This window comes from Podarcis erhardii, assembly GCF_964252035.2.
Source record: "Podarcis erhardii genome assembly, chromosome: 11".
In the NCBI taxonomy this organism is placed as follows: domain Eukaryota; kingdom Metazoa; phylum Chordata; class Lepidosauria; order Squamata; family Lacertidae; genus Podarcis; species Podarcis erhardii.
Window position 1 is genome coordinate 13,808,613 of NC_138501.1, and position 24,632 is coordinate 13,833,244.

Sequence of the window (24,632 nt, forward strand, 5' to 3'; positions counted from 1 at the left end):
TGATTATGCACAGCTTGTTTTGGTTTATAGTTTACGGTTTGCCTCCATCCTCCAAGAGGCCAGCCCTTTAGATATTTGAAGATGGCTATCATAACGCCTCTTGGTCTCCTCTTTTCTAGATGCAGCCCTTTTGTATAAGGCTTGGTTCTAAGACCCGTTACTATCTTGGTAGCCCAGGCTGGAAAGGGGTTAGTTCAACCCCCGGTTTGCTAGTAAAACTGAATTGCTGTGTCGTAAAATATGATGCAGGTCCAAAAAGTGTGTCACCAACATGAAAAGTTTGGAAAGCTCTGCCCATCTGAACAAAATAATTTAACATTTCTTTAAGCTGAAAAACTAACATTTTGGAAACAATGTAAATAAAAAAGGAAAAGAACTTTTTCTTGCATTATCCACAGGATGGGGTAAAACTGCATTGTTTTATTTGATTGAAATATAATACTTATTAGAAACTCAAGAAGCCCAAGACCCAAATGATACAGCTGTCACTGAAGTCTTTTAAGTAACCCCCTGCTACTAATAATGTTCAACAGACAACAGAATCAAATAACTAATATTTTAATTCATAGAAAGCCTCAGCTGGCATAAATTAATACTCCCAGATGGGAACTAACCCACTAATTGAAAAACTAAGGAAATAAGTATTCTTGTTTCTGCTTTAGTTGACGGGAAAAGGAAATGTAGCATGACTAAACTATGCTACCAGGATATTTGGTTTGAAGAAAAGCAGAAGAGTTGCACCATCCAGTGGCCTTGGGAGAGAGAAATGTTTATTCTTGGGCCCAAATTCTCTCAATTTCTGGTGTTCTGGTGCTCATATAACCAAAACTGCACCATCTATAAACAATAGGAGGGTTACGAAGCAGCATGGTAAACATCTAGGAAGTATGTGTCTACTCAGAAGTAAGGCCCCCATTGAGATCCTGGGAACACACTCCCAGGTTGGTGTATTTAGAATAGCAGCTGAAGGGGAGAATGTCTCAAAACCAGCCTAATGCAAACTGAGCATGCTCAGTGGCCACGGAATGATGACTAACTGGGGCGGAGGGCAAATGGAAAACTAGAGCGAATGGAAGGGAGTGGCTAGAAGCGTGAACAGCAGCACTCCACACTGCAACATTTCATTGTAGATCTCACTTGTGTTTTCACAGCACACAGGAACTACTATAGTTTAAAGCCACAGCCATTTCTGTGGTTTGGAACAGATGAGCTCCCTTAAGACCAAACTGGTTAAGGTAGGTCAAAGGGTTCTGGAGCGACATACACTCAGAACTAAAAATAATGTTAAAGGTAAGGTAAAGGTAAAGGTACCCCTGCCCATACGGGCCAGTCGTGTCCGACTCTAGGGTTGTGCGCCCATCTCACTTAAGAGGCCGGGGGCCAGCGCTGTCTCCCGGAGACACTTCCGGGTCACGTGGCCAGCGTGACGAAGCTGCTCTGGCGAGCCGACACCAGCGCAGCACACGGAAACGCCGTTTACCTTCCCGCTATAAAGCGGTACCTATTTATCTACTTGCACTTAAGGGTGCTGTCGAACTGCTAGGTGGGCAGGAGCTGGGACCGAAAGACGGGAGCTCACTCCGCCACGGGGATTCGAACCACCGACCATGTGATCGGCAAGCCCTAGGCGCTGAGGTTTTATCCACAGCATTTCCCTAAAAAACCAGAAGCGTTTCTTCTGGGTATTACTGGCATTGACATTCCCAAGGGCATAAGAAAATTCTTTTTATACACAACGGCGGCTGCGAGAGTGCTCATTGCGACATATTGGAAAAATGACCAACTCCCTACCAGAGTCGAATGGTTACTCAAATTGACAGAATACGCAGAATTAGCCTCCCTTTTGGAAATAATCAGAGATAAACCCAGACAAGAGTTCATTCTAGAATGGGATAATTTCAAAAATTATTTGAAAAATAGCTGTAACTTAAACACGGTAGTTGCCTTTGAATGATTTCTGTAAGTAATATATACAATGGAAAATGATATTGAAATAGAAAAGAGAATTTTTATAAATTAATAATTACAAATCAAAGCAAGATGTTTAATATAAAGGAAACATGGAGAGGACAGGAGGTCATGGGTTCGTGTAGACAGCCCATAGTTAAAATTGCATGTATCATTTGTGATATTTTTATTGGATTGATGATAGTGAAGATGACTAGGTGTTGTATACATATATGGAAAATGAATAATAAAGCTTGAATAAAGACTGGAAAAAAGACTAAACTGGTTAACTTATATCAAGAGAAAGAGCAATACATTAATTTAATGTGAGGGGGAAAATATTGCTTCTTTTTTAAGAATCTAGAGAATTTAAATATTATGAATAATGTATGAGTTCTTATTTCAGCAAAAGTCTGGCAGCCTTATAAACTCTCAAGATTTTTTATTTTTTTTTAATCACAAAAATACAGACGTTTTAGAAGTGATCTTGCACATACTGGATTCAATGGGAATGAGTTGTCAACGATATGAGTTGGCTGCTACAATCCTTAGTTCAGAAATAATCTATTTCACTATTTAGCTTGTAATGCAATGTATTTCCACACAGGACTTTTCAGTACAAGTAAAAAATTACTGAACAAGCATGATTGTCCAGAATGCAGACTTCTCAAATTTCATTGTCAAGCTCTTAGACCATGTTTCTCAAGCCCTGCAATTACTTATTCCTTTTGGACTTTCACAGCTTGTCACTTACTACACAACAATACCCATTAACTGGGAAGAGATCCAAAATGAAAACTAGATGAGTAACTGTTCAAAAGACTTGTAGTACTCAAGGAAGTCAAGGCACTCAGAATGCTGAGCATGTTGCTGATTCAATCGGTATCTTCTTTTCAATTCCTTTGTGAGAAGGGGGAACACACAAAAAGTACTAAGAGCCTTCCATTGGACCAACATCCTTTGAGTGTGCAGTCTTTCTTGCTTCACAAAAATGAGCCACTTTGTAAAAGAGGCCCCAGGAACTTTAATCCTTATGTTTTATCCACAACTAAAGTCATTCCAATACTAAGGCATTGCAGGATGTATAAAAATCAATGTGTTTAATGAAAGACTCTTTGATTATATGATTGCTCCCTTTGAATGGAAGCAGGGGTCTAATTTTCTTCTATTCCTGCTTCCCTTTGCAACTCCCTGTTGTTGTTGTTGTTGTTGTTTAGTCGTTTAGTCGTGTCCAACTCTTCGTGACCCCAAGGACCAGAGCACGCCAGGCACTTCTGTCTTCCACTGCCTCCCGCAGTTTAGTCAAACTCATGCTGGTAGCTTCAAGAACGCTATCCAACCATCTCGTCCTCTGTCGTCCCCTTCTCCTTGTGCCCTCCATCTTTCCCAACATCAGGGTCTTTTCCAGGGAGTCTTCTCTTCTCATGAGGTGGCCAAAGTATTGGAGTCTCAGCTTCAGGATCTGTCCTTCCAGTGATCACTCAGGGCTGATTTCCTTCAGAATGGATAGGTTTGATCTTCTTGCAGTCCATGGGACTCTCAAGAGTCTCCCCCAGCACCATAATTCAAAAGCATCAATTCTTCGGCGATCAGCCTTCTTTATGGTCCAGCTCTAACTTCCATACATCACTATTGGGAAAACCATAGCTTTAACTATACGGACCTTCCCTGTGCAGTCCTACAAATCTGCTCCAGAGTTTGGGGAAACCCTCCAAAAGAGTATGGTGAAATGAGAACTGAACAAGAAATGGGAGGAAATCATCTCCTTATTTTCATAGAAACATCTGCTGGACCAAGGAGCCTTCTGTTAATGGATTCAGACTTCTCATAGTTAATTTTTAACTCATCAGGGCAAGGTTGTGTCACCCACCTTAGATAGCTTCTCCAGAAGAATACCATAGGTGATGGAGTCAAACGTTGCTGAGAGTTCAAGGAGAAGCAAGATAGTCCATTGTGCGAGGGAAGGAATAATGACTTCAACATGTGATGTTATTCCTCGTTTGGTTGGCAATGCAAAATGACCATTCACTGGCCACCATCTAAATGATAGATGGTGGGAACACCCACCCATTGGTATTATTACCTTAGCTTTTTGTTCTGATACTGTTGTACTTTCCACCTCACTGTTGGGAGTGCAGAGGATTAAAACTATGGTACACTGGCATCGGTCCGGGCATAGTAGCTGCTAGCACAGCAGAACCACATTATTGCCCTGTTAGTCACGATCACACAAAAATAAGTGGATTTTTGAAAGAGTTTCACAATGAGTTGTTGTAAGTTGGGCTTGTTTACAGTTTGCTATGCTAATGCATGCACTGACAACTCTCTGTTCTTAGTATTCATACATCTACACAAAGGGAGCTTTCTATACACTGATCTAAATGTATCCCTATCCCACAGGAGTCATGCTACTAGAGGGTTTAATTTTATTAAAGCTAAATGACAGCAAGTCCTGAGAAGCATTTCAGAGAAAAGTGATTTATGAGCAGAATCCCAGTTTGACAAAGTATTCAGTGATCCCCAAACCAAGTTTTTCAGTGAAACATCACTGGCAAACAATATTTTTAAAAATCCACCTCCCCAAAAAAGGAATTTAGAAAGGGAAGGGAAGTAAATATTTAGATTTGCTTCATGGTTAAAACCATAAAGCAAAGATTCAAACAACTGTATATATCATAGGTAAAGGTAAAGGGACCCCTGACCATTAGGTCCAGTCGTGGACAACTCTGGGGTTGCAGCGCTCATCTCGCTTTACTGGCCGAGGGAGCCGGTGTACAGCTTCCAGGTCATGTGGCCAACGTGACTAAGCCGCTTCTGGCAAACCAGAGCTGCGCACAGCAAACACCATTTACTTTCCCGCCGGAGCGGTACCTATTTATCTACTTGCACTTTGATATGCTTTCGAACTGCTAGGTTGGCAGGAGCAGGGACCAAGCAATGGGAGCTCACCCCGTCACGGAGATTTGAACCACAGACCTTCTGATTGGCAAGCCCTAGGCTCTGTGGTTTAACCCACAGCGCCACCTGCTTCCCTGCATATATCATATCTGACCAAAATAATGCAATTAATAACTAGATTATTGATTTAGGGCTTGATTCAGAGTTAAGTTTAAAACTTGATTTTGTATGAACAGCAGTTTCCCACCGAGTGATTCAGACTCTGAAGTTGCCAACTACTGTGCTATAAAAGTCATGTTAATCTGGCATTCCTTCACACAGTATATACATGTAAATAGTCACCTTATAAAAGAAATTAGTTCGACCCACAGATCCAATTTTGCCCGTGTGATTCATGAAGCAAATGTTTCCTTCCGTTGCACCATAAAATTCACATATCTTGATGTCACCAAATCGGTGTAAAAATTCCTTCCAGATATCTGTTCTTACTCCGTTCCCAACTGCTAGGCGAACTTTGTGATTCCTCTCTCCCTCTTTCTGAAAGACATTTTAAAAACACACATAGACATCCTTAAGATGAACCCATCACATTTTAACCTACAGCAGATTCCAAGCTCGCATTTAAAAAGAAAATTAAAATCCGGCCCCCGTCTTGAGTTTATCTACAGATCAGAAACCAGCTGCAGTGTGACCCATCATAAAAATCACAGCCAATTCCTCGGAGGTTCCTGAGGGCAGTCCTGGTATGGGATGTCTCCTTGTAGAGTTGGAAGGGACCCAAGGGTCATCTAGTCCAACCCCCTGCAATGCAGGAATCACAACTAAATCATCTATGATGGATGGCCATCCAACCTCTGCTTAAAATGAAGAAGAGTCGCCCACCTTCTAAGGGAGTCCATTCTACCACTCTATACCTAAGGCTAGAGGCAGACAATAGGAGTGTATATTTGTGTGCGTGTGCGTTTGTGTGTGTTGAAGTTAGTATGGTGAAAACACCATTCACAATGGTATGTACAGTCATACCTCGTATTGCGTTAGGTTCATGTTGCGTCTCTTCGGCTTGCGAACGCAGCAAACCTGGAAGTGTATACTTCCAGGTTTCGCCATGCGCGCATGCGCAGAAGCATTCTACGTGCTTCGCACATGTGCAGAAGTGCTCTATCACACTCCACGCTTGCGCAGAAGCACCACTCTATAGTTGCGGACTTTTCGGGGTGCGAACAACACCCCGGAACGGATCATGTCCGCAACTAGAGGTACCACTGTACACTTATTCCACTTTTTAGTTCCTCAGGTTTTTATAGTGTTTGAGAACCTGCAAAAACTCTTGGATTAGAGATGATATCAAGACCAAAAAGAAGTATGTATAAATCACTAACAATGTAACCTCTGTTTGAACCACAATCAGTTGTTAGGAACAGCCTATGTGTTTATGTACTTGACAACTCATCAACATTTTTAATGTGTTTTTTTTATCTGCAGAATTTACACTGCATTTGGCTATGACAAATGGCCATAAGTGACAACCAGCATATGCATTTTTAATCATCACCACCCCAACCTAGCTAGCTAGCTTTAAATAAGGGCTTATCCACATTTATCTTTTGCTGCACTCTTTCCAGACACAAGTTCATGCTTTAACACTCTTGCTTTCTTTTCTTTTTCGGCCTGAGCTCTCCCTGTGAAAACTCACTCTTTAAAGCTGAATAGGAACAAACGTCAATTTGGGTTTTCTGCCGATTGACCTTTGCTCCAACTGAGCTTTAAACAGCCGGGCAAAAAGGAAGTGTGCATATGCCCTAGGTCCCGCTGTGAGCAATGAGATTATAGTTAGTTGTTTCATTGGTTTCAATAAAGATTTATGCTGCAATTCTAAACACGCTTACATGGCAGAATGCCACTTATATGGCAGAAAGCCCTGTTGAGAACAATCAGACTTGTTTTTATGCAGACTGTGCAAAGAGTTGCATTCCTAGCCACAATCCCCTTTAGCTGGATCAGGGCAACCATTTTTAAAATGTGCAGAAAAGTCATTTAAATCATGTTGCTTTTTTGTTTATCCTGCTTATTTTCCTCCAGGCAATCAACTAAAATAGACTTGATTTGAGCACCTACTTTTAAAAGCACCTACCTTTAAAGGAATCTGATTCCTTGCTAATTTCAAATTGGCATGTCATCTGCACCACTGCAGCTACCCTTTGCTGAGGTCACTGAATTCTCTGTTATTGAAATGCAAATCCTGGTAACACCAGACTAAAAACAACAACAAAGACTTTTATTGTGACCTTTTGTTCAGTGATGAAAAAGACCAGTAGAGAAACCCGCTCAATTCAGACTGAATGGTTTATTCATATCCCTACAGAAACCAAAACTCTCTAGTAGCCAGTTTGATATGCAGGTAAACTTTGTTTCCATTTATCCTTTTCAGTAACAAAAGAAAGCTTTGTTTATTGTAGATATCCCACACAAGGAGACAGATTAATTCAAAGCTGCTATGGCATTGTTTGCAACATCACAGTTGCTGTCACAAGTCCATGCAAAGTAACTAAACCAATTCAACACATCTCAAGGCAGAAAATGCTTTTGAGGAGACAGCCAGGGCCAGGGGCCAGCATTTGGGATTAAGAATGTAGAGTAAGGAAACAGACCTATAGATAGAGGCAAGTGCAAAGTTGCAAACACTGGAAATACCCTCAGGACATCATGGAAACCTTATACAAATCTGAGAGCTATTAAGTGAGCAAGATTGGGCGAGATGGCCCTACAGAAACATGACAAGAGTTAAGCAAGTCATGCAATTTCATAAATATCATATCAATCGACTTTAGAAACTTTTTTAAAGAGCAGTTTGGTTTTATTGTTTATGTGAATGCACTGTTACTGCAGTAGTTTGTCGTTATTACTTTCACCCTAATATCCCATGGTGGGTTACAACAATTAAAATACACTATTAACCTAATTGTATGCTTTGGGCGAGATTCATCTAAAGCAGGGGTCAGCAAACTTTTTCAGCGGAGGGCCAGTCCACAGTCCCTCAGATCTTGTGGGGGACCTGACTATATTTTTTGGGGGGGGGGGGGAATGAACGAATTCCTATGCCGAACAAATAGAAGAAGAAGAAGAGTTTGGATTTGATATCCTGCCTTTCACTCCCTTTAAGGAGTCTCAAAGCGGCTAACATTCTCCGTTCCCTTCCTCCCCCACAACAAACACTCTGTGGGGTGAGTGGGGCTGAGAGACTTCAAAGAAGTGTGACTGGCCCAAGGTCACCCAGCAGCTGCATGTGGAGGAGCAGAGATGCGAACCCGGTTCCCCAGATTACGTGACTACTGCTCTTAACCACTACACTACACTGGCTCTCGCCAGAGATGCATTTTAAATAAAAGCTCACATTCTACTCATGTAAAAACACGCTGATTCCTGGACTGTCCGGGGGCCGGATTGAGAAGGCGATTGGGCCACATCCGGCCCCCGGGCCTTATATTGTCTACCCATGATCTAAAGAACACCGTCAGCGGGAAGCCCTGCACTCAGACTTCCACTTGTGCAATGAGGCTTTCCTCCTCTCCTGTGTGCCCCCTGGAATTGGCTCAGGGGGAGAACCCTCAAACCAGAATGTGGGGGACGGGGAGGGGTGTTGTTTCATATGGCAACCTAATAGGCTTGCGTAGACCGAACATTTGTAATAGCGTGACGCTGAATTCTATCTACCTTCGTTGTTTTAAATTATACTAGTTTCTTTCTTTCTATTCTGTTAGCTGCCTTGGCAACATACATTATGTTGAAAGTGTGGAATGTGTTGTGTAAATAAATAAATAACACAACATATTGTTGTTGTTTCTCCTTCAGCAGTTATGATGGCCCTAATAAGAGGGAGGCAGCTATTACAAAAAAAAAGAAAAAAAGAAAACTGGCCTTGAACCAAAGCTTTAGCACTCCCAACGAGACCTTGTTTTATTTTCTGCACAAACCCTGTCTTCAATCTGTCAATTGCTATTCTCAGTTCTACACTGAAAAATATGCAACCTAAATCAGACAGGGCTCATATTAGGGTGTCAACAATCCGATCTAATCTACATCCTTCTGAACATAATAGTGTAGTAAAAAGAATGGGAATCTACTGATGCTGATTAACACTGGGTGCATATAAGGAATTTGTCTGGCAGGAGTGGCTGTGCCTTCAAATATTGTTTTGTAATTCTTCATCTGAGATATGAATTTGTAGGTGCTATTACACATTTAAGTAGGACAGTGGTGAGAACCAACAATTTGTATTTCTCTTGCTTTAAACTTCCCTATTGTTCTCTCTTGATTTATCTTTTACAGATTTATCTTCTTAAGTTTTTACTTACTTACATGTTAGATTTATAAACCCCTCTTCATTAGCAGATCTCAGGGCCGTTCACAATATAAGATGACAGACAACACATTTTTCGGATGTTTCTGCATGACATGGCAGCAATGCTGTGAGTCCCAATACAGGCATTTCCATAAATAACTAAGGAATTGCCATTTTGTGGGGAGGTTGCGGAGCCAGAAACTAACTACAGTGGTACCTCGGGTTACATAGGCTTCAGGTTACATACGCTTCAGGTTACAGACTTCGCTAACCCAGAAATAGTACCTTGGGTTAAGAACTTTGATTCAGATATTGTGCTCCGGCGCTACACTGGCAGCAGAAGGCCCCATTAGCTAAAGTGGTGCTTCAGGTTAAGAACAGTTTCAGGTTAAGAACGGACCTCCGGAACAAATTAAGTACTTAACCTGAGGTACCACTTTATGAGAAATCTGAATCACTCTGCTTAAATATTGGCCCCAAAGTGCAAATGCATATCATGCATGCCATGGTAAAGGTAAAGGGACCCCTGACCATTTAGGTCCAGTCGTGGCCGACTCTGGGGTTGTGGCGCTCATCTCGCTTTACTGGCTGAGGGAGGCGGCGTACAGCATGACTAAGCCACTTCTGGCGAACCAGAGCAGCACACGGAAACGCCGTTTACCTTCCCGCCAGAGCGGTACCTATTTATCTACTTGCACTTTGATGTTCTTTCGAACTGCTAGGTTGGCAGGAGCAGGGACCGAGCAACGGGAGCTCACCCCATCGCAGGGATTCGAACCACCAACCTTCTGATCGGCAAGCCCTAGGCTCTGTGGTTTAACCCACAGTGCTACCCGCGTCCCTGCATGCCATGGAGACTGCGTCTAACTCTGCTTTCACGTGTAATGTATTTTTCCATGTACAAGACATCCCCTATTTTTGGGAGTCTAAAATTAAGAAATTTTAAAATTAAGGAAGTTGTTGAGCTTTTTGGCGGAAATCACAAAAACAGTTGTTGAGCTTCTTTTGTAATTTTCCTGAGCTGTTGAGCTGTTTTTCGATGACACCCCTCCCCAGCAACTGTTCCCTGCTACCTGCTACCAACAAGGCTCCAGCCTTATTTACCATATTAACCCAAGTATAAGACAACCACCAATTTATCGCTATTTTTTTATAAAAAGGCTGTCTTATACATGGAAAAATACTGTCCTTTAGAAGCAGGTAGATTTCTTTTAGAAGCAATAAGATAAAAGGAGGCACGCTATCCTTTCAAAGAGATGCTTGCCTCATAATATATTTGGCTGGGATCCTTGGCTCAAGAGAGATTTATGGATGCTTAGCATGACTGAAATTCTTGCATCACCCATTTTTTCTTACTAAAAAATCTTGCAATCTTGGGGACAATTCCAACGCTGTTTACCCAGGCTAGATACCCAGATAGCAGGAGTGTTCTAACTCATTCAAAATTCAAAATCAGTGTATCTGAAGAAGTGTGCATGCACACGAAAGCTCATACCAAGAACTGACTTAGTTGGTCTTTAAGGTGCTACTGGAAGGAATTTGTTTTGTTTTGACTATGGCAGACCAACACGGCTACCTATCTGTAACTCATTCAAAATTGTTCAGGTAAATTGCAACCATTAATGGAAGTCAGAGTTTTGTGCTCTGAGGTTTTCTGCCGCATATGTTTTAAGCATGGTTTTAACAATTTTATGATGGTATCTGATTGTGTTTTGTATTGTTTAAAACTATCTTTCGTAAACTGCTCATTAGATGAAGAGTGGGCTATAGATAAAACTAACATATAAATATATTATTTTAAATGGACTTACCACAGGCTGCTTGCAAAGGTAACGACACAGTTCCCCAATGTATTGAATAACTGTAATATTATACTTTTTGCAATCAGTCCAGAACTGGCTAGCTGAAAACTTCTTTTTTAAAACACATGTCGCACCTTGGGGGAAAAACAAAACCACAGTTTCAGGATTACCTTTTTGCTGACACTATGCACAGTACCTACTGGATAATCTTATTTAGGTCTAACATCCTTAAGAACAGATTTGAATTTAATTGATACACACTTGGTTTAATTTTAAAAAATCTATGTACATGTTGCAATACATTGGGGCAGGGAACCTCAAAGCCTTGGGGGCAGAAAGCAGATCCCCATACCTCTCTGTCTGGCCCTTGGACTCTCCTCTTAGTGTCTCTGCTTTGCACACTATTTTTGAATGATGGGAATGGGTCTTTGAACTCTGATCATGTGTCCTGCTTGTCGGGATGGCTGATTGTGGGGTGAAAGATTGTGTATAAAAACCAGGCTCCTGTAGAAAGGTAAAGTTGGAATTTGTTGCCTCACCCACTTTCGCCTCTTTCCCCACCTACCACTGGTATGTGGCCTCAAACGGCTTAGAAGGGACTATGGCCTCAGGCTGAGATGGACCCCACCCCTAAATCACACTGTGCCTTTGCATGAAGGCTGAACTGGGCCCAGTGACTCCGCTCTGTTGCCAGAGGAGAAGTGTGTTAGTGTGTTGTAGCAAAAGCAGCAACAGATTTATTATGGCCCAAGCTTCTTCAAACACTTAATTGGATGCATAAACAATAAATCTATCCTTCTCTTGGGTGTTTTCCCACTGCTGGCAGGCCACGATTGGGGCAAGTCCTTGATATCAGGGGAGCAGGGTGAACTGGGCTGTGCATTTTGAGCCTTTTATGGTTGGGGGGTTGTATCTCAGGAGCTGACAGTACTAGCTAGGCCTGTGCACAGCACCCTGTCTCCCACAACCAGATTGATCACCATGCCTGAACAACATGTTCGGTGTGCCTTTGAGGTAATTGATTCTACCACAACACTCTTGTAATGCTAAATATCCCTTAAACTATGATGGGTTACCCTACTGGCATGGCCAGATCCCTTCTCTATAATAATAATAATAATTTATTATTTATACCCTGCCCATCTGGCTGGGTTGCTCCAGCCACTCTGGGTGGCTCCCAACAGAATATTATTATTAATAATAAAAAAGCAATAAAACATCAAACATTAAAAACTTCCCTAAACAGGGCTGCCTTCAGATGTCTTCTAAAAGTTTGGTGGTTGTTTTTCTCTTTGACATCTGGTGGGAGGGCGTTCCACAGGGCGGGCGCCACTACCAAGAAGGCCCTCTCCCTGGTTCCCTGTAACCTCACTTCTCGCAGTGAGGGAACTGCCAGAAGGCCCTCGGAGCTGGACCTCAGTGTTCGGGCTGAATGATGGGGGTGGAGATGCTCCTTCAGGTAATACTGGGCTCCCAGGCTGCACTCCTGGTCCTTCAGGGGCACAGTTACCCCGTTCAGGAACTAGGGACAGGCAGACTACAACCATGCAAAACGTATTTCTGATCTTAGCAGTTATATATCAAGCTGTGCTCTGGGCCAGGCCATATTGGCTGCCGCCCTTCTGGGAAGTACTGGTAAATTTCCCTTGAGGTGAAAATGCCTGTTTACATAGAAACGTGCAGAATGCTATATGAACCCAGAAGGGATGTTTAATTTGTTTGCTGCTCCTTAAGAGTTTGGATGCCCTGCTTATCCAACCGCACCAAAACTGAAACTTTTTTGTGCATCCAGGAGTCAGTCCTCTACATATCAGAAAGTTACTACATGGTATTAGTGTGAACTTTCATCCATTTTATGCAGAGGAAAAACCAAGACCCAGCTTTTCAGAGTAATTCGTTTGGCTGATTAGGAAAAAGTGAAACTGCAGTAAGTCCCACCCCCTTTTTTTTTAACAGAAGATGTTTTCATCTCTGTCTTTCTCCCAGTGGATCACGGAAAAAATTATGCTTATCACCATATGATCTGTAGCCAGTACAGAACCATCTCAACAACATAAAGCAATCCTCAGAGACCTGTAATGGAAATCCTATGGGAACAGCATGTATCAGGTGGAAGAGGATATTCTCCAGAGTTTCTTACAGCTGCCCTTTCCCATGACCCAGGGCTCTGACTCTCCATCCTTATAGCGCTGGGCCCCTTTAAAAGTAGCTCTGCTCACAAGCAATGGGGGCTCAACTGCTCAGAGAAAGCAGCAGTCCTATTTAAGGTTCAGTGTAGGGTTCCTGGTTGTGGTAGGGATATTAAGGCCTGCATTGACTGACCTGCAGCCTAAGCTTCAATTGGATCTATCCAGATGATACCTCTATTGCTGCCTTTTTGGAACTTGACCTCTGCTTTGCCTGACCTTGCCTTGATGGAACCTAACCTGTAACTTTGCATTCCTACAATATGCCAAGCACACACCCGAAACATGGACTAAAAGTTAAAGCAACTACAAGGCACACCCCGTTAATGTGATTATTGATTGAGGGTCTTTTCTTGGCTTATTTTAACTATTTCAACTATTAGTTGATCATTCATCTCCTTTAGAAACACTTGTTATGTAGTTTAACAATACATGCTTTCCATCAGCATGACTAAAGACTGTGGACATGCAGAGGGCCAGGAGCCCAGCTGGCAAGCCCCAGCTGTGCCGTCTCCTTCCATTGGCCTGTGCTTAGACGTAAATCAGCGACCAGGGCACGCTATTAGCAGAGTGTACTGAGCACACAGAATAGGTGTGAGGCTTGTGAAATCATTCTACAGCTACAGTTTTATTAGACATAAATCAGGACAAAGAAACATGTCGTCTCTTGTGTCGTCTCATAGAGAACAGCAAAAGCAAAAGCTATACACAAACGGAAGTTCCCAGCAACCTGTGCTGGAATGTAAACAGACATGTGACATGCAACAATCTCATGCCTGTTCCTTAAGGTGGAATGGAAATGTCAACTTGCCTTACCCAGTTCAATGCATCCACCTATGCCAAGTAGAGCGGCTGCACTGTGGTAAAGAGGGAGAGTAATATAAATTATGTCATCAGGAGTAGCACCAAATGCCCATAATCCAGCAGCTCCTTTTAGAACTTGCAGATGACTGATAATTGCAGCCTTTGGTAAACCTGAAATAAAGAAATAAAATATACGCAAACATGTTTTTTTTTTTTCTTTCAAAGGAAGTAAAAAAAGCTTAATTACAAAATCAATGGCTACTTTTTGCACTCCAGGGTGAAATTTTCATCTATATGCTAAAATAGGTTATGTAATTTGCACAAATTGTTCTGGGATATTACTAAGTAACATCCAAAATAAATAAACAAACCAGTTGCTCCTGCTGAAGCCTATTCACTATGTATTCTGCGAAAAGATTAAAATAACAGGCAAGTCAATGCATTAAGAAAACATTATTTTGAAATGGGATATTGAAATTTGATGTAAAATTATTTTATTGTTTGAAGAAAAATGAAACATTTTTTAAAAAAAAAAATAAGAAAACTACTTATTTCAAAACAAGTAGCCAGTTTATGGAAGCTATATACTCCCTGCTACCCAGGTATATAAAACAAAAATCATCAATGTTTTTCCCCCCTCAGAAACTATTACAGCTTTTTACAGATTGGACATCCTGATGTTCTTTCACCTATGCCACTTTCCTGATCAAAATTCAGGCATCACATCTTGAAGCTATAGGCATCAAAGGCGTTACAGGCGTGAATTAGATTAGGAAAACTGCTTGGTTGGTGGAGGGGGGGGGGAACAAACTGTTAACCAGCTCCCTTTCCCCTCAGCTTCATTTGAACAAAAGAAAAAGAAAATTGTCTGGTGATCCAATCTCCGATATTCTATCACACATATAGTTGGGTCTAATTATTTCCTTGGAAAAGAGCTTCTCTTCTGGTCACACTACCTTCTTTGCTTGAATGATGTAAGTTGTAAATTTTTAGGCAAATGATGCTTTTGCAAATTCTATATGTATGTAAGTAATAAGTAAGCAATTTTTTATTTATACCCCGCCCTCCCCGGCCAAGACCGGGCTCAGGGCGGCTAACATCAAATGTCAAATGCATTAAAACACAATCAAACAATTCATTAAAATACAGCTTAAAAATTAGAATCAGGATAAAATTAAATGACTGCGCATGAAATTACAACCATAGGGGTCGAGAACCTCAAGTATTAATCAGGGCCAGCTATCCATGTTGGTGTCCCACATGAGCCGATTAAAGGGCCAAAGAGGTAGCTTACAGGGTCCCATAGAGGGGGGTCAAACTGGGCCCAGACTGAAGGCCAGGCAGAACAGCTCCGTCTTACAGACCCTGCGGAAGGATGTGAAGTCCTGCAGTGTATACATGCAGCATGAATTAAACTGACTTACACTTCAACCTGATCCTGGAAGATGTGAGAGGTTGTTGTTTTTTCCCATTTCAACATTCTGCATGTGCTGCTGCATTCATTTCAATAGGGACCATGCACACAAGTGTGGCTTTAAATGTATGTAAATTTAAGATTTAAGCACTTGACACTTGGTTTCAATAACACAAGTAAAAAGGGGGGGGGGAATGTGTGCTACATCATTGATCAGGAAATATTATGGGTAATGGAGATAAGACATGTTCTGCAAGCATCAGAGAAGAAAACGAAAAGGCATCTATAACATTGGTATATGACACAGACACACAAATTAGCCTTTGCTGTTAATTAAAATGTAAGGAAAGTGTGGCAAATAGAGCCTTTTAAATAATATTTAATACAAAAATAATTGTAAAATTTAACAAATAACAATAATACTATGAGTGGAACATTTGTTTTTAATCAGCTATATAATGTTGCTTTTCATGTCCTCCGATAAGGAGTGTTTCAAAACAAGCACATAAAGATCTTAGCTTCTTAGCATCTGTACCAATGGCAACAAACCTGGCCATCTGCTTGAAAACTAAAGGGCTAGTTAGTAACTTAATCCTATTTTCTTTCTCCACAATGACCTGTAAGCTCAGCAAGCCTGGACAGGAAACATTTCATAACAGATGTATAACAACATGCTAAGAAAGGAGATTATAAAGCTCACGAAGCCAAATTCCAAAGCTACGTCACATGATCAGAAAATATGCTGCTATTTGTTCCAATGTTCAAAGTAGAATTAGTAGGTGCTGGATGCTGTTTTGCAATATTAAAAGGTAAAACAAAAAGTAGTTATTTCTTAAATGAGTAGGTTTAATGTCCTGGCCATCTGGAAAAACTGAAAAGCTTACTACATGCTATATAGGTTTATGGGGTCAGAAGTATACAGTAGGCAGTTGGCCTTAAAAAAGAAAGAAAGAAAAGTTTTAACTGTTTTCCAAGCCAAGAGCTTTTTGAGGTGGGGCCCTCCCATATCAGTGTAGATTTGTAGTGTGTTTGCACTAGGTTAATCATTAACCTAGTTAATGAAGAGAAGAGAAGAGAAGACTCCCTGGAAAAGACTCTGATGTTAGGAAAGATAGAGGGCACAAGGAGAAGGGGACAACAGAGGATGAGATGGTTGGACAGTGTTCTTGAAGCTACCAGCATGAGTTTGACCAAACTGCAGGAGGCACTGGAGGACAGGAGTGCCTGGCGTGCTCTGGTCCACGGGGTCACGAAGACTCAGACACAACTAAACAACTAAACAACAACAACAATCATTAAAAAAACGAAAAAGCACAATCACTTCTGACTGTGTATCGAAAACTCTTATAGAATGTTGTACCTGTTGTTCCAGAGGTAAAAATGTAGAGGTGAGGATCCTTCAAGTTATTAGCAACACAGAGATTAGCGGGTACAGGATCATCAGAGGCAACTTCCAGCTTGTCCAAAATGGTATCAACATGTGGCAATGTGGATTCTTTCGCCATCACCCAAATCCTGATATCTTCTTGGAGGCTAGGAAGAATTTCCTCTAAGGTTCCAAGCATATCTAAAAAATAATATTGCAACATATTAAATACAATACTGGATTCAATAAATAGATATCAGTAGTGAAATGTCTGTCAGGATTGGAGACTGGGGCAGGAAGCCGGTCAGGTATGTGTCCCAGATTACAATCTTCAGCAGAACCCAAAAGGAGCCACTGAGAACAAAATATACTATCATCTAGAAAGCACCATTCTGCTTTTCATTTCTTCACTGCACTAGGGTATGAGAAAGACATGATGATTAGCTTTACGCAACACTAATCCAAAGTTTGACAAAAGGGTAACTAAGCTATGCCTTCACCTAGATGTTGTCTGACTACCTGACCATTAGCTATGCTGGCTGGGGCTGGTGGGATCCAACAACTTTAGCAGGGCCTCAAGTCAGCTAGTCCTGGCTTAGCATTATGAAGAAGAGTTTGGATTTGGAGTTGATATCCCGCTTTATCACTACCCTAAGGAGTTTCAAAGCAGCTAACAATCTCCTTTCCCTTCCTCCTCCACCTGTGAGGTGAGTGAGGCTGAGAGACTTCAGAGAAGTGTGACTAGCCCAAGGTCACCCAGCAGCTGCATGTGGAGGAGCGGAGACGCGAACCCGGTTCACCAGATTACGAGTCTACCACTCTTAACCACTACACCACACATGCACATGCATGCATCTCTGCTTCTCCTCTGATGTGGCTGTGAAGAGGCCAGAGGATTCTCCTTGGCAGATCTTAAATATAAGCTCGATTTGTACTGGGAGAGGTGGTTTGCTAGGTATCCTTCTCCCAAGTGGCTTAGGCTTTAAATGTTAACAAAAGCCTGAACATACCTTAATGTCTAATTAAGATGTGCCACATCTTTCAAAACAGGCACAGTACCTCTACAGCTGGGTGTCCCACTAAGCACTCTAGCAGCTGCATTTTCAGCTGGCTGCAGCTTGCAAACCAGATGCAAGGGTAGCCCCACGTACAGCACATTACTGTAGTCTAATTGGGAGGTTACCAATGTATGGACCATCTATGCAAAGCTCTCAGTGTATAGAACTGGTTGTAGATGGAACACCAACCAAAGCTGGTAATGGGTGCTTTGAGCCACTGAGGCCACCTGGGCCTCTAATGAAGGCAATGAATCTAGGAGAAGCCCCAAATTACACACCTCCTTCATATGGAGTACAACCTGATCTAGAACTTGTACAAAACTCAATTTCCAGACATGGCCACTATCTTGTCAAGATTAAGTTGCAGTTTATTAAGAATGTATTGTCCCTCCCGATTCAGATGTTACACAGAAATAGAGCTTGCCACCGTCAGCATACCAGTGTCATCTTGACCCATAGCTTTTAATGACACTCCCGGCAGCTTCATATGGACATTAGATAGTACTGTGGACAAAATTATGCCCTATGGCACACCACAGAGGGTCAAGGCACAGTAATCCAAGAGCATTTTCTGGAATCAATCCTGTAAGCAGAACTAAACCCACCATAAAATAGGGCACTCATCCTGTGACTCGGGGACATCCCAGGAGGATACCACGATCAACAGTATCAAAACCTTATGGAAGCACGTAGAGTTCACAAAGAATTGGCAGATTGCAGCTGCTCCCATTGTCTTGACAGAATAGCATTTCAATGATGCCTAGTGATTATGTTTCCGTATCATCTTACATCACTTCCTAAAGTACAGTACTTTTCAAAGCAAGTTAATTTTGTTAAATAAAACCCATTTCCCCTGATTCTAAACACACATTAGTTTCTCCTTACTTTTTCAGAATGAATTTCATCAATGCAAGAACTTACTCCCATCAATCTTTAATTTAAGACAGCTGCATTCATCTGGTAATATGCAGGCTAATAGAACTTTCAGAAGAAAGACTTTTAAAGCAAAATATTAAACTGAAACATGCCAAAAGAATAAACAATCCAAGTACAACTCCAGAAGTCATTCATTTCTACTTCAATTTCAGCACAATTTTTTAGAGTACAGTCAGTCTCACAGTGATCCTATAAAAGTCAATTCAGTAATTTTTGTGGAGATTCAACAATATTTACCAAACTGTTCCTTAAAAGACAAATTGAATTATCTAGTGATTTTTTAAAATGCACACATTTTCTCCTGTTCTTAATAACTATCTCATAGAACAGTGAGTCATGCTCCACATAGGCACGACAAAACAGGAAACAAGTCTATTTACCATATGCCAACAAATGACACATGGAATTTGTACAATGTTAACAAGGAATTAACTACCATGCAAGACCACTTAGTCTTGTGTTAAGTGGTCAAAGAGACAATGATCAGGATTCTTGAAATACAAATAATCTTTCAGAGAGTTTTTACTGGTGACATTTTACAGAAATCTTTAGCATCAACTAAAGTTAAATTTAGAAATTATGTTATTCATGTGTCTTCTATATGATAATCCATATGTATAGGCCTATATGTATCAGCTATTTCAGGAAAGCATGTTATACATGCTCAGGACCACAATGCCCCAAGGACCACCTCTCCTCATATGAACCAACCTGGACCCTGCAATCATCATCTGAGGCCTTTGGCATCTGCCATTCCATCTGAGGTCAGGGGGGCAGCAACACAAGAACAGGCCTTTCCTGTGGTGGCTCCCTGTTTGTGGAATGCTCTCCCAAGGAGGCTCGCCTGGTGCCTTCATTACATGTGTTTCAGCCCCAGGTGAAAACATTTTTCTTCAACCAGGCATTTGTCTGATTAATATTCTATGGCTTTTTAAATGTGTTTGTAAAGGTAAAGGTAAAGGGACCCCTGACCATTAGGTCCAGTTGTGACCGACTCTGGGGTTGCGGCGCTCATCTTGCTTTATTGGCCGAGGGAGCCGGCGTACAGCTTCTGGGTCATGTGGGCAGCATGACTAAGCCACTTCTGGTGAACCAGAGCAGCGCACGGAAACGCCGCTTACCTTCCCGCTGGAGTGGTACCTATTTATCTACTTGCACTTTGACGTGCTTTCAAACTGCTAGGTTGGCAGGGGCAGGGACTGAGCAATGGGAGCTCACCCCGTCGTGGGGATTCGAACTGCTGACCTTCTGATTGGCAAGTCCTAGGCTCTGTGGTTTAACCCACTGCACCACCCGCACCCCTCTTTAGTGCCAGTATGTGTTGGCAATTTGACATCATTTGGCAGCAATGTCACAGCTTGACAAGGCATCATAGTGTGATGAGGCTGTGGTGCAGGGGAACCAATAACTAAAAAAACACAAAACATGATGGGGATTACTAGGTGCTGATGCAGGAGACTTTGTGTGTGTGAGAGAGAGACAAGTTTGACTAGGTGTTGGTTGATTTCTCATCAAAAAGAAAAAAAAAACCCCAAAATAGTTGCAATGGATACATTTCTGCATTTTTGAAAACTAGCAGCTTTGATTCTGACTCTTTTTGAGCATGCTATAATCGTATTTTGAAGTTTTCCCCTGTTATAGAGATGCTTCCTAACTCTAAGAGCTGTTCATCAGTAGAACAGGTGAGTATTAACTCTCCTTCACCAGAGGTATTTAAGCAGATCTAACCCACTGAGCCTCTTGGGCTTGCAGTTTGAATCTGCACGACAGTGGTGCGCTCCCGTTGCTCTGTCCCAGCTTCTGCCAACCTAGCAGTTCAAAAGCACACCAGTGCAAGCAGATAAATAGGTACTGCTGCAGCGGGAAGGTAAATGGCATTTTCGTGCACTCTGGAACTCATCATGGTGTCCCGTTGCGCCAGAAGCGGTTTAGTCATGCTGGCCACATGACCTGGAAAGCTGTCTGTGCACAAACGTCGGTTCCCTCGGCCTGAAAGCGAGATGAACGCTGCACCCCATAGTCGCCTTTGACTGAACTTAACCATCCAGGGGTCCTTTACCTTTTTACAGCATTGAACAGGGAAGGTTCAATTACATTAAAGAGAGAGAAATTTCTGTATTGCAGGGGGTTGGACTAGAAGACCCTTTGGGTTCCTTCAGCTCTACAATTCTATAATTCTATGAGTCTATATCCACAGTGCCTCCCAATTCTACTAATTTCACCCTGCAGTCACGCCTCTATAAATGCCCCTCTTCATCCGCATTACCTTTGCAAACCCAGGTTTGGAACTGCCAAAGATACATTTTCTGACTTAACATGTATTTTGCAGTATTTAATAAAATCTGTATACCACTTAATTGTAAACAAAGCCCCTGGCTTATATTCAAGGTAGTGCTAAGGTTACGTAAGTGCAAGGAGTTTCCTTGAGGGATGGAAGCTTATCCTCTGTCCTCCCTCTGTATGCCCCTAAAATCTGTTCTGGGTTTCCCCCCAGACCCTTTAGAGCAGATCTGGGGATGGGATGGGATGGGATGGGATGAAGGGAACAGGAGAGGGAGCAATTCCCATTGGGCTAGCAGGAATCCTTGTGCTGGCTTCTGCTAGCGCATCAGGTTAGCTGAATATAGCTTTCCATATTGGAGCCATAACGAATAGAATAAACTACCACTTGTTGGCTCAAGCCGGTGTGCAACAAGACATATAAGAATAATCAATCCTACAGATTCCAACACACAAAAAACGCTTATGTCCCTGTGGAGATGGCAGTACCGAATCAGTGGTACATGCCTTTCTGGCTTGCACTCTTTATAAAGACTTGAGGAATGAGATTATCACCCCTCTCTTATTGTCCATTCCAGGTCACCCAACCACTGCCACCGTGTTCTCCTGGCAGATCAAGAGTAGCAGATGACAGTAAAGGTTTCAAGGTTTTTAGCTGGGGCACTTAGAATAAGGTCCACTATTTGACTGCTGATTCAGGACCCGGAAGTGTGTTTCGTATAATCGACTTTTTATTTCTGTTCTTTGTATATTGCATTGCTGTTTTGTTGCTATGGCCGATGTCTGATGCAAATAAAGAGTCATTCATTCACTCATTCATTCAAGACTTCTAAATTGGCTGCTAAAGCTTAACTGAGACCAAGTAATGTTGAGAATCTGCCCCAAACCCTTAAGATATGAAGAAAATCGCTGTGCATGCTGCATGTAACTTCTAGCAAAACATGGGACCTCTTTGTTGCTAAAGCACCTTGTCCTTGTGATTACAATTTAGAACACCCCCACCTACCACTATAAGTTTATATATTCAGAATAGTGCCAAAGCTTTTTCAGGACTCATGTGTGTGTGTGTTTGTTTGCATGCTTGTATGTAGCATATAGTCTCCACGCACATGCAAAACTAGACTATCAAGGAGAAGGCTTTACCCTATCAAACCATTTTCTATGCTCATAGACCTTTGTACTCTAAGAAGTATTCAAATACGCAATCACTGATCTGCATGAAGCCTCAGTTGGTATCACAGGAACAAACTCGGAGAGGCTAAGGTCCATTCCCCCTACCCCAATATTTGAGGGGGCAGGGCTCCTGCAAAGTTGACAGACATTGCCATTCATATGGCATGCATACAGCATGTCATGCAATTGATTATGTGGGGCGGAGCTTAACTCCCACCCCTCCCCCAATATTTTATTCAAGTGGGCATCCCTGGTTGACATAACCACACCCCCTCTCTAGATTCTCTAGAATGAATGTCAGTGTAGCCAGGATTTTTGTTAGGGGTGGCAGAACCGATGTGATTGGTCAGTTAATTAATGAGAAGGAATAAACTATACAGCACGTTGAGGAGGGAGAATGAAGTGCACTAGGATAAAGGGGCGGGCAATATGCAAATATCAGGTGCAGCGCTAGAAACACATATGAAAGCTAGGAGCTAAATGGCGCCTTAAACTTAGGTTATGGGCGCAACAACGGAATGTCTAGGTGCACTTTTTTAAAGAACAAGAATACAAAGCTGAAAATGAATGACCCGCAGCTAAAATATTTTGTTCATTTTTCACATGGTCAATCCCACCCTCCTAATATTCTTCAGAGGGTCTCTTATTTTTGTTTTTAATTTTTTAATTTCATTTCGACAACGTAATAATCATAAATAAGAATAAAATGTGCACACCACCACCAAGGCCATTCCATTGTAACTATCCCACCTCCCCAAATTTCAACACTACTTGTGGACCCCTTTCCGTTTTAACAGTACAAATTCTACAGACACCCTCCGTATCTCCTCAAAATAATTTCTCCTGCATAGTCCCCATCTTACCTTAATGGCACATGCTAATTTATCATTAATAGCTATATTCCACACCACTTTATACCGTCCTTCCATTTTAAGTTCTACTTTCCCCTTCCACTTCCTACCTATAATGATTCATGCAGCTGTCAATAAATTTGTGAGGAAGTCTTTCACAGCCTGTGAACAGAGGGTGACTTCTTCAGCCTTCAGAGAGCAGCTGGAAGTGGGGAGGCAGAAAAAGCTCCTCCTCTCCTTCCACTCTGCAGTTTTAATCAGAAATCTCAGGGGCAGGGCTGCTCCCAGAAACTGCTCTCGCTAAGGAGATTCCCTGTCGCCAAAGGCGCCTAGAACAAGGGGGGAGTTTCGAACGTGGATCAGGCGCCTACTTTACCTGCTCCCACCACCAGCATCTTGGGCGCGCAGCTGGCGAGGCAGTGCAGGAGGGACCTGGCGCGGACGTTGCAGTTGAGGAAAGCCACCACGCAGCCCAGCTTGGCCAGCCCAAACCACGCGTGGATGAAGTCGGGCTCGTTGCTCATGAGCAGAGCCACGGTGTCGCCCCTGGCCAGCGCCCCTTCCTCGAGGAAAAGCCGCGCCACCCGGTTGCTCCTCCGGTCCACCTCCCGGTAGGTGTGCGCCTGCTCCTCGTAGATGAGGAAGGGCTTGTCGGGCTGCCGGCGGGCCAGCGCCCCGAAGCGCTCCAGCACGGTGGAGACGCTGCCGCGCAGCCTGTAGCCCTCCACCCTCAAGCCATAGCGCGCCACTTTCAGCAAGTACTTCAGGTCGGCCCAGAAGTAAGGGAAGCAGAGCTTCTGGAGGAAGTGCAAGGAGACCAGACCGGCCGCCACTGCCGGCGCCCAAGAGGGAAACATGAGCTCGGCGGCCGGGGCGAAAAAACAACGACGGCGCGCGGAGTGGAAAGTCTTTTTTTCGGGAGACCAAACAGGCGGACAAACAAGCGCACGCCGCCCGCCTCCGCCCGGCCAAGGGAGCGGGGAGGAGCCTGTCTCCCGGGCAGCCTCGTAAAGGAGCCGGGAGCGGAGGGAGGGCGCTCGAAGGAGCTGAAGACGCAGCGGCTCTCCTCTGGAAGGGGCTTCGGGCCCCGCAGCTGCGCCTGCCCCTGAGGAAGCGGAGGGTCCTCGTCCCCTCAGCGGACTCGAGCGAGCGGCAGCGACTTCCCCCGGCCGTCCCAGTAAAGCGCCGCCGGCGAAGGCGTGGAGAGGCTGTTGCGCGCGCGCCTCCTTGGTCGTCTTCCCCTTCACGCCCTCAGCCCTTGCATAAGGCGTCGACTCCGCCCCTGCGCCCCAGGCGGCGGCGGCGGCGGGAAAAGCGAGCGGACCGCTGCCCGCCTCTCGCCTCACGATACGGCGGGAGCAGAGGTGCCAGCTTGCGCGCCTGCGTAGGAGCCAAGGTCCCTTCGCTCGCCCCCATAAAGTATCTGAGGGGACCGCCCCCCCCCCCCAAAGTTCATGGGCATTGCCATTCCAATGGTTCCAGTTATAGATAGGTAGCCGTGTTGGTCTGCCATAGTCAAAAGAAAATAAAAAAATTCCTTCCAGTAGCACCTTAAAGACCAACTAAGTTAGTTCTAGG

At 43.1% G+C, this 24,632-nt stretch overlaps 1 protein-coding gene across 3 annotated transcripts in view; it reads right to left on the reverse strand.

The window, feature by feature from the left end:
• Positions 1-24,279, reverse strand: part of SLC27A6 (solute carrier family 27 member 6) — a 46,332-nt gene extending 22,053 nt beyond the window's left edge. For all 3 annotated transcript variants that reach the window (XM_081880471.1, XM_081880470.1, XM_081880469.1), the window contains exons 1-5: positions 23,431-24,279; positions 16,751-16,957; positions 13,989-14,147; positions 10,996-11,120; positions 5,188-5,382 (exon numbers count right to left, since the gene is read on the reverse strand). In XM_081880471.1, coding sequence (XP_081736597.1) covers positions 5,188-5,382; positions 10,996-11,120; positions 13,989-14,147; positions 16,751-16,957; positions 23,431-23,911 — 1,167 coding nt within the window. In that variant the 5' untranslated portion in view covers positions 23,912-24,279. The remainder of the gene's footprint in view (positions 1-5,187; positions 5,383-10,995; positions 11,121-13,988; positions 14,148-16,750; positions 16,958-23,430) is intronic.
• Between the last annotated feature and the right edge of the window lie 353 nt (positions 24,280-24,632).